This window comes from Aulonocara stuartgranti, assembly GCF_965226115.1.
Source record: "Aulonocara stuartgranti genome assembly, chromosome: 18".
Lineage (NCBI taxonomy): Eukaryota > Metazoa > Chordata > Actinopteri > Cichliformes > Cichlidae > Aulonocara > Aulonocara stuartgranti.
This window is the reverse complement of record NC_138954.1, coordinates 2,624,480-2,639,814: the sequence shown is the minus strand read 5'-3', so window position 1 is coordinate 2,639,814 and position 15,335 is coordinate 2,624,480. Positions and strand designations below refer to the sequence as shown.

The 15,335-nt window shown below is 41.4% G+C and overlaps 1 protein-coding gene across 1 annotated transcript; it reads right to left on the bottom strand.

Annotated features, from left to right (window-relative positions):
• Positions 1–183: 183 nt before the first annotated feature.
• LOC309694718 (uncharacterized protein) lies at positions 184–14,669 on the bottom strand. Its single transcript, XM_082514927.1, has 5 exons — positions 14,428–14,669; positions 9,971–11,042; positions 7,326–7,420; positions 5,386–5,556; positions 184–2,347 (listed from the first exon to the last, which is right to left on the bottom strand). Exons 1-5 carry the CDS (start codon positions 14,579–14,581, stop codon positions 1,329–1,331), a joined length of 2,511 nt encoding a protein of 836 aa, XP_082371053.1. The 5' UTR covers positions 14,582–14,669; the 3' UTR covers positions 184–1,328.
• Between the last annotated feature and the right edge of the window lie 666 nt (positions 14,670–15,335).

Here is a 15,335-nt window from a genome sequence, read left to right as displayed (position 1 = left end):
TCAGGGTAATAAAAAGACAGCTCTAAAGGTGTTTTCATATTTGTTTAATGCTGGTTTAAAATGCAGGCTGATGCTAATAATGCACAGCATCTTTCATTCTTTTTATTACTTTTAAATGTAATTTTGGGCTTTGACCAGCAGGAGGAACTAAACCCTGATAAAACAGAAACAGACAGGCTGACTACAATGTGCAAATTTTAATCAGGTGCCTCAGATGGAAACATAACGTAAAACCAAACAACATCATTTATATTTCATATAAAATCTGGAAAATTTCACACTTGACTCATAATCAGTTTTTCTGTACAATAGTTCAGTACGTTTAAATAAACCATGCAACACTCGTACTTTAAGTATTTTCAGAGTTACAGGCCCTCTAAGTACACAGAGGTGGGGTAAACCGTGGTCCTTATCAGTTCACCATGTTCTTCCAGCAGGTTCAGGAGAGAGAAACATTAACAGAGGTTTTCAAGTCCTTAATTTCAGATGAAACATTAACACCTCACACATTTAACAAGATCTTCTTCATTTTGACCTCCTTCACTCCTGCTGTGTAGCTTCAGTTACCCTTGCAATACAACAAAGTTATACAATTACTGCTATTATGACACCAGGTGATACTTGGAGTATAAATTACTGTTAGGTGAATGAACCTGAGTAACTGGTGCTAAAAGAATGATTGTTATCCAACGTCTACATCTAATATTGCCTCAGCTGCGTGTCCCAATCACAAACACTGCACACAGGAACAAGCTGAGACAACGTGCTCTGACATAAAACTATTTGAAACAGGAGCGATGTAACACAGAATGCAGTCATCTGAAAATCGTTTGAACGTTATATCTGCCTGCAGAAAGCACACTGACAACATTTCAAATGTTGTACAGGCCTCAGAGTACAACCCACTGAATCCATGACATCATCATACGCCCTTACAAACATCCACATTTCAATAAGACCTATTCAATAAAAACTGAAATGCACTTATTACAGATTCACCACATCTACTGGACAATTTGACAAAGATTGATTGTGCAGTCTGACACACTGATCCAGGCCCAGGCAGCTTCATCGAACACAGCCTGCTATACATCGCTTAAAAACTGAAAGCTCTACTTAACGACTTCTGTTCCCAGACGTATTTTCCACTCAGACATTACAGGCCTGACTTTCCTCCTGAGAGTCTGTGGGCTGTTAAACTAACACTGAGTGAAACTCTTCCCACATGTCTGGCAGGACTCCTTCTCCTGCAAATTTATATTTTCATGTGTGCAGACACGTTACGACGATTGATGAAGCTTTTCCCACACTTTGCAAGAGTACGGTCTCTATCTATTGTGAATCCTCATGTGGACGTTCAAACCGCCGCTTTGAGTGAAACTTTTGCCACATATTGTACAAGAGTAGTCCTTCTGGCCTGTGTGGATCTTCATGTGTCGCAGCAAATGGCCACTCTGCCTGAAGCTGTTTCCACACAGTTTACAGGAATACGGTTTCTCGCCCGTGTGGATCGCCGTGTGCCGTTTGAACGCTGAAGCGTCAGAGAACTTTCTCCCACAGCTCTTACAGATGTGCGGTTTGTCACCCGTGTGGATTCTGCTGTGGACGGTCAAATCACTACTCTGACAGAAGGTTTTCCCACATATTTTGCAGGAATACGGCTTCTCTCCCGAGTGAATTAACGCATGCCGTTTCAACGCCGATGACTGAGAAAAGCTTTTCCCACAGGCATTACAAAGGTAGGGCTTCTCGCCTGTGTGGATTCTCATGTGAATCAACATTTTATCTCGAGCTCGGAAACCTCTCCCGCATGTTTCACAAGAAAACGGCTTCTCCTCTGCGATGCCACTTTGGTGATACTTCATTATATAAAGCTGATAGAACTCTTTCTCACAGGTGCTGCAAGCGTACGGCTTCTCTGAGGTTCTGTGTTGGTTCCCGTCATCTTGAAAGTCTTTCCCACAAACATCACATTTACTGACAGAGTCTAAATTGCTGTCACTGTTTCTGTGACGGCTCTGCTTTGGTTTCAGCTCTGCATTTCTAGTTGATCCTGAGGCTACATCAAAGCTTCCTTCGTTCAAGCTCTCAGTTTCAGGAGAGCTGGGAGAGAGGAGCTGATCACAGTTTGATTCTGACTCGCTGAGGTCACTGTCCTCATAAGCAGGAGTCACCATAAAAGTATCGATCTCCTCCTTTAGTAGGAGCTGCTTTCCCTCCTGACTGATGAAGAGTTCTTCCTCTTCCTCTTTGATTTGTGGAGGTTCTGGATCCTCCTGGTCCAGACGGGAGTTTCTCTCCTGGTTACAGAGCTCCTCTTCCTCATTCTGACTGACACACAGAAGATCTGAGGGGACAAACGGACACATGAAAAGTTCCTAGTGTGACGATTACGTTCTGGGGAATGTAACCACATGTTTTTAAACCAGCAGGGACAGTGTTTTTATCTTAGAGAGTTTTGAAATGTGTTCTGCTGCTCTTAATTTGAATATTTCTTTTTAGTTCTACTCACTTCCTCACAAGGATTTGCCCTTTGCTCAGCCCGCAGTGTGAGCAAGATTGTTGTTAATAACTTACCTGGTTAAATAAGGGTTACCCTTAGTATAAATTGGCATTACATGAAAGTACTGCATGTCCCCATTTTAAGTTCAGTTGGTCTGTCTTCCATACAAAACACAGATTTTTAGGATGTGAAGTCATAGTGTTTTTTTTTTTTAAATTCACATCCTGCCTCATTTTACCACCATACCATACCACCTTTATTTATAAAGCACTTTAACATAAAACCAGAGTTCACAAAGTGCTGTACATGCTAAAAGCATAAGTAAAGAAAATTAAAATGAGATAAGATAAAATAAATAACTAAAAAACTAAAATAAATTGAAACATGTCAAAACAAATTGAGTCAACCCCTCTAATCAATGCCAAAGGCTTCAGCGAATAAATATGTTTTAAGAAGACTTTTAAATTCAGAGAGAGAAGAGGCCTGCCTTACATGCAAGGGTAGATCATTCCACAACTTTGGAGCAACTACAGCAAAAGCACGATCACCTTTAGATTTATACTTAGTTTTTGGTACCTTAAGGAGCTGCTGATTGGCGGACCTAAGGGAACGGGGAGGTGTATATGGTTGTAGTAGCTCCGAGAGGTAGGGGGGGGCCAGGCCATTAAGAGATTTAAAAGCAAATAAGAGAATTTTAAAAACAATCCTAAAATGTACAGGTAGCCAGTGGAGTGAAATTAAAATTGGGGTAATGTGCTCAAACTTTTTTGTTCCAGTTAAAAGACGTGCTGCAGCATTTTGCACAACCTGCAGGCGCCTAATGGACGCATCACTAACCCCAAAATAAAGTGCTTTACAATAATCCAGCCTAGAAGTAACAAAGGCATGGATTACTGTCTCAAAATGCTGTTTCGATAAGATAGGCTTTATTTTGGCTAATTCCCTCAAATGAAAAAAGCTAGATCTTACAACAGCTCTGACCTGGCTTTCAAGTTTAAGATTTGCCTCTATTTTAACTCCCAGATTAGTGATGACTGGTTTAACATACATTTAACATTTTGTTTTTTAACAACTTTTAAACACAGAAATTCACAAGGAAAAAAAAAATCACGACGTGCTTTTAGTTTAAACAAATGATTTGTGTCGACAGACTTCAGGCCAAACATGCACCAAATGGGCAATACTACAGGACCACACCTGCTAATCTTTAAACCCAGGTGTTTACAGTCCCGCTGCCACAGCTGTAGAAATATCAAGCTTCTAGCCAAGCAGCCCTCAAACCAAACAACAGAATGTTTGGTTTGAAAGAGCTCACTGAATTTGAGCATGGTGTTGTAAGAAGATGCCATCATTGCAACATGTCAGTTTGTGAAGTTTCTTCCTTCCTGGTTATTCAACAACCAACTGTTGATCAGATTACATAACACATAAGTCACCGATACTATTGCCTCAGTAAATGCAGAGCTCCAAACCAATTTCTTTATATTTAGATAGGAAATAGAAGGTGGGTGCTGTGATCAGTAGAAACATGTGCAAACATATGTGGAATTAAAGTAAATAAGGCAGAAACAGAGTTTGCACAACACACGACTAAAGCAAAGATTCTGCACTGTATTAAATCAGAGTGTAATAAAAACTAAATGAATGCAGCATCTAATGATAATAGTAAAGTACGTAAGTATAAAGCAGCTCTTTGGAGGGGCTCCTTTTTTGCAACGCTACCTAAATCTTGTGCTATATTAATGTAATAATAAAATAATATCAATGAGAATATAAACTTAAAATTTAAACTAAAGTTAACTTAATAAATGTGCTCTGCTTAAATCACTCAAGTAGAAAACGAGCAGAGAAAAAGAAGGAACATTTCCTTTGCCTACATAGTAAGGGGTGTCAGGAAAATGAGTACAGTTGGAGGTTAAAGTGGATTTAAGCAGGCTGTGAAAGCCTAAAATTGGTTGTAGTGGCTCAGCTCAGGGAAAGACTCACCACTGCTGTTGAGAGCTGCAGTAGAATTTCTTTGTGAACAGGATGTGATCAGCTGATCTAAGGTTTACTGCTTTTTGTGGATTTACACAACTGAATTTAACAAGCAGATGTTTCATGAGCTGTCCTGCTCCATCCTTTTGCATGGTTTAGAATCAGCTTGCTAAATTCACAAGACCTTCCCAAAAACAGACGCCATCTGGATGAGAGCAAATTCCCTCATCCATTCTCTGCTGCTCGTCTGTATATACCTTTCAGCAGTGATGGATTCTTTCCAGATGTGGATGCTGCCAGTTTCACAAGCACTGATTCATCTCCCTCCATACATCAGAGAGGCAAGCTTTTGAACTGAACACTGATGGCCATTCTCATCTTTAGTCTTGTGTTCAAATTAAATTACCATTCGACCAAAATGGTTTTCATTCTCCCTCGGTCCATTTTAAATGAGCTTTGGCAGCATTTCTGGATCACGCTACAGCAAACTGCTCACAGACATGATTTCTGGACGCTTTCCTGAGACCATGCTGTGATTTCCATGACAGCATCATTTCTGACCTGCTGCCAATTAAGCTAATTAGATACAAAATGTTCCTCCATCTGTTTCTTCTTAGTACCACCTCCATTTTCCAGCCAACTTTTCTTTGAGCTGTCAAAAATGATTTTGTCTTAAAATTGTTCATTTCTCAGTTTAAAGACTTGATGTGTTCTTTATGAATAAAATATGGGTTTATGGGATGTGCAGACTATTGCATTCTGGTTTTATTTACATTTTTCACAGCAGCCAGCTATTTGGGATTTGGGTTGTATGTAATTTGGCGTTTCTCTCTTTTTTTCTCTTTGGGAAAAACCTGCAGCTCCCTGCTACCCCTAAAACCCTGCAACATGTCATCGTTTCTTACCGATTCTGTGTAACTTTATCTCAGGCTTCCAGCTGATGTCCAGCAGCTCCTCCTGACAGCGGACGAAGGTTCGCTCCACATCCGTCTGACAGAGTTCATGAGCCGGAGGAAAACACTGAGCTGAAGACATCCTACCTCCAGCAGCTAACGCTGCTAGCGCCTGCGCCGCTGCTGTTTACGACCCGAGTGTCACACTGTCGAGTTCCGGCAGAAGAGAAGGGAGTGAACTGTAGTTCCGCCCGTGTTTTATTGGAGCTCCACGCTGAGCTCCCACTTTTTAAAGGGATTCGGCCGTGAAAGTACATTTTATATTTCAGAAAATCAAGAAGTTTAAGGTTTAGAAAGAGCCAGCTGCGCCCATAAGAAAACATTTAATTAAAAATAATAAATAAGTAACTAAATAAATAAACAAAAATAAAGGAGAAACATCTGCGATCGTTTAACAGTGAGCTACTCATCCTATAATGCACTGCACATTAGTGTGTGATGTTCCTCTTTTATAGAAAACTATATTTAAGAGCCTGCAGGTCTAAAAAGACTCCCATGTGATATTATACAAAGTTTGTGTCAGTATTGATGCACTGACTGTGCAGTATTATTTCTACGTTCCTAGAAAACCTAAATGTGTTACTTTATCTCATCTTTAATCTTCTTTTTAAACTTACAGTATTACCTTTTGTGTCAGTGACAGAGTTGCACTATATTTTGTTGTATAGAATAACATAATAGGCGAGCACATTGGTGTGGTGGTTAGCTCTGGTGGCTCACAAACTAACCACCACACTCCTGCACCTGGCCAGGTTCTTCCTGTTTGTGTGGATTGTCTCCGGCTTCCTCCCACACTCCAAAGACATGGGGTTAGGTTAATTTAGGTTTATTGGTGATTTTAAATTACCCATAGGTGTGAATGTGAGTGCTAATGGTTATCTGTCTCCCCACAACCCTGAAAAAGATAAATGATAACAGTAATAGAACGACAACAATGCTATTCTGTTGTAATGATTTCAGCCTCATGTCAGCACTAATGATGGTGAGTCGCCTCCTGGAGCACCCAGATTAATCACCTGGGTAGACTTTCCCACCTAGCAAGAAACAGTCCACCAGCAGCCAAGTCAAAGTTTCGACATGTTTATTTTTTAAATATAAAAGATTGCTGTTATATCAAATATGATACAATATATGAATTTAGTTGTTTATGATGGTTTGGAAAAACAAAGAAACACCTGAAACACAGCTCGTTAGTCGGCTCAGATATGATGTTACTGTACAATAAACCTTTGTTTTAAACTTAGATTAAATAAATCACCACAATGCATAACGGATTTTTACAAGATGGACAGGATTATACAGAACTTCAAATGAATGACATTTTTCAAAATACTTCTGAGAAAAAAAAAAGGATTACATTGATATTAAAGGTTATTTGTCAGCAAAACTCAAGCACAGAAGTTAAACTTCATAATTATCAGACGTCTTCATTCGTTTGTGATTCTGTAACAGTCGTTAAGGATAAATTATTTGACACCTTAAAATTCGCACTTTGTTCTGCCTGACACAGAGTTACACTTCATTCAACCCGTCTCACACAGTGTGACACAACAAGCTCTTAAACATCATCACTGTTAAAGTCAGAAGGCACTTGGAGTCTGAAAGCCCTGCTGTGAATCGTGCTCACTCAGAAATATTTGATGAAAGGGATTTTTTTTGAAAATGTAACTAAAGAGACGCTCCTCTGACCCGACACAATTACTCACAAGTTATTCCAGAAGATTATCCGACCCTGCTGAACTCGGCCCGGGGTTTAGTGTTGGCTAACCCACCGTACTAACAGGATGGTCGTGATCTTTTAAGATCCCAAAGTCATTAAATTTTAAAGAACTGAAGTGTTTATGTGGCTATTTTTGGTCTTAAACTACGCACCTGATAGGATGTACTGTTACAAGCAGACTGCTGCTTGCTGATCAACAGCAGACGTGTTTCTAAGTCCCAGGTGTCAGACCGGTAAATGTGTGTGGAGCTGTGAGATGAGACGCTGCTGTAAAACCAGGAGAGCCACAGACGACTAACTCAGACACCTCTGTGTGAAGTTAATTAAAACAAATAAAAATGAGGTGCAGTGCAAACCGCTGGGGAACAGCCAGAACATCACAGGTCTGTCATTAACTGTTAAAGTCTGTGTGGAACGGCTTCTGCTTGAAAAACAAATACTGACCGACTGAGTACAAAGTGTAGCTGCATTAGTCAGATAAACAGATTATTAGCCTGGTCACCTCACAGAGAGAAGGTTTTGGGTTCAAACCATCATAAACAGTCTCATCTCTCCTTGTGTCAAAGGCTGGCTCCTCTAAATTGGATGGCACAGCAAAGAAGAGCTGAGTGTAACAAAAGGCCTTCATGGGGGTAAAAACAGCAAAATTATAAATGTTATTAACTGTTTATATTGGTACTGGGACATACACAAGGTCTAATTTCATAACTGGATGTGAATGTTTCAAATACTGCCGAGCAGCTTTAATCTCTGATATACTGTCTGCTAGGGCTGCCACAAACGATTATTTTGACAGTCGATTAGTCGCCGATTATTTTTTGCGATTAGTCGACTAATCAGATCATCATCCATTGGACGTACAGCTTATCGCACCAGCAGCATTTGCTCTTATATAACTATCATTAGCTTACAGCTTTAAGTGTTTAAGGTCTGTGCTAACTAAAGACAAGATGATAGTTTATTAAATTTTAATGAAATTTTCAGATTGTTTCAGTGAAGTTTAATAAACTCCTTGCTATCTAAAATATAACAGGACACCGGAGTAAATTCTCGAGCATCTCACACTTCTGATGATCAGCTGTCTGCTTGACGTTTATTCAGCTGTGTAAAAACTATAACTTTAATCTCAGCCAAACCGATTTACTCAGGAACAAATAAAACACTGAAAAACGCCAAACAATAATATTTTTAAATTATCTAAGTGACTTATATATCATGTTTAACCTGAGCAGCGAAAGACGGCGGTGGGTTTGAAAACGATTTGCCGGGAGTCCGGTGTTCTCACGGCTCTAGTGAGCCTTGAACCCCGGCTCGCTATCGAGCTAGTGGGTAACAGACGTCTCCGAAAACGTCGGAGCGCTTTTGAAAATATGTGGTGTCCTGATAAACTGAGCAGATATTTGAGGTTTACACAGCTACATTCTCGCCTGAAAATATGTTAAACATTTATTTTGTGACCCAGAAAGAATAATAAGAGTAACATTAAAACTAACTAGCTGCCGCCATTGTTGGACACTGCGCTGGGCTGCACTATGAATTCTGGGACAGAGCTACTTCTTCCGGGTTTAACGGCAGCTGGCATCCTTGTATATGCAGTGCTGCCATCTTCTGTTTCAGTCTGTTATTACACTCTTAAATCCTGCTACTTATTCCTGCGTCTTTTGTGATCTTACAAAGCTTCAAACGACGCGTCGACTATTAAATCAGTTGTCGACGATTTTGATAGTCAACGTAATCGTGACTAGTCGACTAATCGTGGCAGCCCTACTGTCCACTATAAAACACTGAACAGTGTGCTGAGGAGGGGCTGATATTAACCATTCAGTCGGCATGATGCCGACAGGATACAATCAATAAGCCACAACGGACTGACTTCAACACCGCAAATATGACAAAGTCACATCACATGCGGCATAACGTGCCGCCTTCAGGAGCAGCAAACGCAGAAGAAGGAGGATACTGAAGAAAGTGCAGATGTGCACCTAGAGAGCAGCTGTTGGACCTTCACTGAGGGCCATCTCATCTGAAGCTCCGCCCACACACGATGGCATTCATTATTTAAGGCTAACAGGTGTTTTTACCTGGAGACACAAAACATTGTACCAGAGTTTGAAAGAAGAAGTCTGAGAGGAGTTTGTCTCACAGCTGCACTTCATTAACACAAATGAGCCAGATGTTGACTGATTCAGAACAGCAGCATGAAAACATGACATCACAGCTAACCACAACATAACAAGCATGTTTAGGACTGATTCTGCATCCCTGTGCCGAACACATGATAGCAGAGCATAAGAACAACTTATTCCAACTGTTTTGTCTTTGTGTTTTCACTTCTATGAGGATATTGAAATACTTTATATTTTACATCTTTCTGGCTTAATCAGATTAATTATCTGGTGTTAAAATGTTAAAAACATGCTCTGGCATTTTAAAGTTGTTAATTCAACTTCCTGAAAGTCAAAAATATAGAAACTGAGCTAGTCTTTGACATCCTGCAGTAAAATAGATGGAACTGATGCCATGACTTAAATAAAGTATTTATAAGGAGTCACTACTACCTCCTTAAATAAAGGTTACGCTGACTTGTTTCACCATCTTGTGGTACAAAGTGGTATTGCATGAAAGCACAGCCCAGCCTTATTGCGCTCTAGTTGATATCTCTTCAGCACAACACACAGATGTTGTGAACATAAAGTCACAGCAGTTTTTATGACTTTAAATTACCACAAGCATATTCATAATATTTTTCCCGACAGGTGTTTCAGGGCCCTGACATCTCACCTGTATGGGTTCCCGTAGCGACCAGATTGTTATCACTCCCCCTTGGTGCCTTTCCCACATTTTTTGCAAGCGTGCGACGTCTCTGCTGCGTGCGTTCCCATGTGGTTCTTTAGTGTTGCGGCGTATTTAAATCGTTCCCCACAGGTGTTGCAGTGGTAAGGCTTCTCACCTGTGTGCGTTCTCATGTGAACAGTTAAATTGCTACTTCGACTGAAACTTTTGCCACACGTTTCGCAGGAGTACCACTTTTCACCCGTGTGCGTTCTCATGTGAACTGTCAGATTCCCGCTCTGAGTGAAACTTTTCCCACAGATTTTACAGGAATACGGTTTCTCACCTGTGTGGATTGCAGCATGTTTTTTAAACGCGGATAAGTTGGTGAATCTTTTCCCACAGGTGTTGCAAGCGTACGGCTTCTCACCTGTGTGGGTTCTCATGTGAACCAACAGAGTCGCACTGTGCCTGAAACATTTCCCGCACGTTTCGCAGGAATACGGCTTCTCGCCTGTGTGGATCGATGTATGCCTTTTAAGTGCCGATAGGTCAGTGAATCTTTTCCCACAGGTGATGCACAGGTGTGACTTCTCACCTGTATGATTTCTTTCGTGATATTTCATGAAATAAATCTGATAGAATCTTTTTCCACAAGTGCTGCAGGCGTACGGCTTCTCGCCTGTGTGGATTCTGTAATGTTTCTTCATCTGGAAATTATACTTGAAGGTTTTTCCACAAACGTCACATTTTACAGACTTTTTCCCCACGTCAGGTTTACGCTGACTCTGTGATGTGACAGCTTTCGCGGTGCTTCTGGTACGCTGATGTAGCTCCTCTGGCTGTGGCTCTGCATTTGTCGTAGATCCAGAGTCCACATACTTGTGCTGAGGTTCACTGAGGTCACTTTCATCATAAGTAAGAGTCACCATAATTGTCTCGCTCTCCTCCTTCAGGATAAGCTGCTCTCCCTCCTGACCGGTGTAGAGCTCCTCCTGTTCCTCTTTAATCTGTACTGGTTCTGGTTTCTCCTGGTCCACAGCAGAGGCCTCTTTCTGCTTACAGAGCTCGATGGAAACCTTCTCCTCCTCTTTGCAGTCATCTTCCTGTGGAAGGTCTGCAGAGATAAAAGGGAGAAAGAATTAGTTCATACTGTGATACGACAAGGTTTGTTCTGATGGACGATGACGTCTCGGATTGATGAGGGTCAAAGTGACTGATGATACCTCAACAATTAGCCCGATTTTTATGCAATTTCTCCAGTTGCTCATTATGAAAATATCATGTTTATTCTGATATTCATAATAAATGAAATCTTGGCTTCATGTCGCTCCTCCACACGTAACAAACACCTGCAACACAAATGTTTCTGAGCATGTTTGGGCACAAGTTCACGCCCAGACTAGAGATGGCACGATACCACTTTTTTATGTCCGATACCGATATCATAAATTTGGATATCTGCCGATACCGATATGAATCCGATATAGTGTTTTTTTAATCAACAAAACTGTTTTTTAAATATCTTGCTGCATTTTGTATAAGTTCATACTCAAGTTTAAAACAACAACTACACTAAAGCTATTCTGTTATACCTGTATGCAAAAAAAAAAATTTCATAGTTCAGCAATACTGATCAATCTAATAAACTTAAACCTACACCATCCTCCCTATTCTGGTATTTTAAAGAGTACTTAGCGTAAATATTAAGCAACCTAACTAATAGGGTTCCAACTCCCAGCAACAACAAAAATAAATAAATAAAAAATAGGGAACCACCCCTCACGCTCCACCTCATGATGCTTAATCGACGTAATCAACCTTAATTTGATGCAGTGTGAAAAAAAATGCACAGAAATCAATTATTTTTCAAGAAATATTAAATAGATTCAACATCTTTCTTCAACAAAATTGCAGACTGCACAGATGGTACCTTCCCAAAGGAAAAAGTACTATAGCTTACTAGGGTATATATTAGACTTAATAGTTACTATATACAGTAATTGACTTCTATTCATTTTGCATCAAATTAAAACTTTGGGTGTCAGATAATTATTTATTAAAAGCTAGACATTTTAAATGAGAATAAGAAAGAAAACTATGTCTTTGTGCCCCCTTTTCCCTGTTAATGCCCTATCGGCCCCCCTGGCTAAACTTTGCTAGATCCGCCCCTGCACAGTTACCAGCGTCAGCTACGTAGAAAAAGATCCTCGAGTAGAAAGTAATATTAAATACATTCTAACAACAGCTGATCAAGCTTAAACGTGCTGCTGTTGTTCAGCCGCTGGTTTCCTCTTTCTGGTGCAAAGTGGGCCAAAAACAAACCAGAGAGACGGACTCACGACAGAAAAGCCGATCAGCTGATCATTAAGCAGTTTCATGATTGAAGTAGCAGCAAGAAGAGGCAGTCGCTCCATATATCGCTTGTTAAGCTTAACGCAGGAATGCTTTACATTCAGAGATGGACTTACACACTTGCTTTACTTCTCTCGGGATAACTTTGTCGGAGATGAAATGCCGGGTTGCTAGCGAAGCTCCAAATGCTATCCAGACCACCGACAGGTCCCGCATGCCACAGCTGCTCTATCACGTGATGCATACTGCTCCGAGTGCTAACATTCTGAGGTGAGTTACGGCGTGTTACAAGTTTTGTGAGGTGCTTTCGTGATATTTAATGGATCGGATTACATTTTTTATTTTTCTCCGATATCCGATCCAGTAATTTAGGTCAGTATCGGACCGATACCGATACATAATATCAGATCGGTCCATCTCTAGCCCAGACCTCTGCTCAAGTTAAGTCGTGTGTGGCGTGGCAGGTGACGATCCATCATCATCAACTGAGAGATGACAGGAAGATATTTTTGACAGCTGGAGCTTCTTTTATTGTTGTTTTCCCCAAGCATCTTGTGACCACATTTACTCTTTAACTCTGAAAAACCTAAAATCTGAAAATCTACCTGTCTGATTGTGACCGCTCACATCGGGGCACTTGTCTTTGATCCCACTGAGTTCTAAAGTTGCAGAAACAGAGAGAGGCATCTGCAGAGTCAACGGCCGAGTGCTCATTCCTGTTACACGTCTTTGAAGAAGAACTTCCTCTGGATGTCCCTGCCTGCAGCACACGTGCAGCTGATGCACCGTAAGGTTAATTCTCCACAGATGAGTTTGCACAGTGATGAAAAACAGGCATATAAAACCAACCGAGTGTTTTCTTCATTTATTTTATCCCAGATGTTGCCACCTCAGTGAAGGTTAAAGAGTTACCGACATAAATGAGTATCCTCACAGAGTGTGACCATCAACGATTGCTGGCTCCTTAAACTGGTACTCACACATCAGCACTTTCAGGTCCTCTGCTCCAAGCAGTGCTTTCATACTTTCAGTTAAGTCATTTGTTTGAAACACTAAACTCTTAAACTTGTGTGCAGCCACTGATCATGCAACCCAAGAGTGTACAGGGCTGTGAGCCTGAAAATCATCAGCGTTGGTTCCTAGTCCAGTTGTATCCACAGCATCAAGGTCATGGGCAGATCTTCTATGGGCAGTTCAGACCATCCAGAAAGGTCTCTGTGCCCCCTCTGCTGAATTCTACTACATATTACTACTACTGCATATTCTACTGAAATACTTCTACAACTAGAAGTAAACTGAAGTGATAGTGTTTGGTAATGACAGAGTTAAACATCATCGTCAGAGTAAGATCAAGCTAAACCTCATTCATCTGTAAATGTCTTTAAAGCCCAAACAAAAGGAAACGAGCAGAGATGAGACGCTTACAGTCTCAGTGTAAGCGTCTCTGGCTCTGTCCACCATCCAGGGGAAGAAACCTTTTGCACTTGTGCCGTTTCTGGCTGTATTTCTCTCTCAGTGCACTGAGACAGAGCGCGCAGGGTCACGACATGTCCAGTGTTACCCAGGATTACCCGAGCGCAGTGACAGCATCAGCCGCTTGCCTCTCTGCCATTAAGGGCTCGGTGCCTTTCTATTAGAACAGATACTGTTACTCAGCAGTGCTTTATTGTTTTGGTACTTTACTTCGTCTAAAATAATAAAATGAAAGTTGTGTTATTTGTAATGAAGGAATCATCAATAACTGCACATAAAAAAATGTTAGGGCAATATTTCTGTTTCATGTGTTTGAAAGAAAAAAAGTTACACATGAGCAGTAACTGTCACTGGTTTCTGGTGTTTTCCAATAAAACCAGAGTGAATTTATACTGGAATGATACAGCACGGTCTCTGGCATTTTCCTGCGGCTGCTGGCTGGCTTTTACGTGTGCACCGAACCACAAATGTCAGATTTAAAATATATTTTCATTTTAAATTGGAGAAACTAGTCAAAGTCACCACATCCCCGCTTCAGCGGCTCCTTTGTCAGCGGCTCCTCCGCGCTCTCCGCCCCGGCTGGACTCACCCTGTGACGGCTAAGCTAACAGCGTCCGCCCGGCCTGAGAGCGCAGCGCTGGTCCTTCTCCTCCCGGGCCTGCTGCCCCACGTACCTGCAGAGTCTGCAGTCCAGCTCAGGGCCCCGTGCTGCTGGTGCAGCTGCTCCTCGTACTGCAGGACGGTTTTCTCAAACTCCTTGAAGATTTCCTCCGCTGCGGCGCTCAGACGCTCCTTCACGAACAGCCTCAGATGCTGAAGAGCGGACATGGTTCCTCCAGCAGCTCCACCGAGCCTCAGCGATGCAAAACACCGTCAACCTCCAGCTGCCAGCTTCCGACGTCCACACAGCCGTGAAGTTTCAGTCCACTTCCGCCGGAAGCTGCTTTTCCTCTAAAAATAAAACGCGCTCTACGGAAGCTTAATGCATCCACTGGCCAAGAAATACAAATTAAATTTATAAACATTTATAACAGAGTTTTTATGAAAGAGCTTTTGTCTTCTTCTGGCTGCTTCCTCATCGGGATTACACAGCAGTAAATCCTCGCTCTTTCTCGCCCTATCCTTGGCATCCTCCTCTGAGCTCCTCCTTTCCTCCTGCCTGTCAGCTCCATCTCCGGGATCCTTTGGTCCTTCCAAACCAGCTCAGCCTTGCCTCTAACTTCATCTTCAAACTGCTCCACCTGAGCTCCCCCTCTCATATACTCATTTCTGACCACAGGTATTTAAACCCATCCACCTTCAATGCCTCTGCTCCTCGGATCTTTAAAATAACACAAGGTTTCTCAAGGATCAGGATATGAACCAATCACTCAAGAGACAAGGACACCAACATCTGCCAATATTTCAGTCCTAATTCAAAATAAAGTGGTATTCACCTTAGTGAGGGCTCATTATTGCTTACTAAAATCCCCAGATGCTCTTTGGGATTTTAAGATATGTTATTAATTTGGAAAAAAGGGACACGATTCTTTTTTAAATCAAGCGAACGGATCACTTCTGTCTTGTGAAATCAGGAAACTTT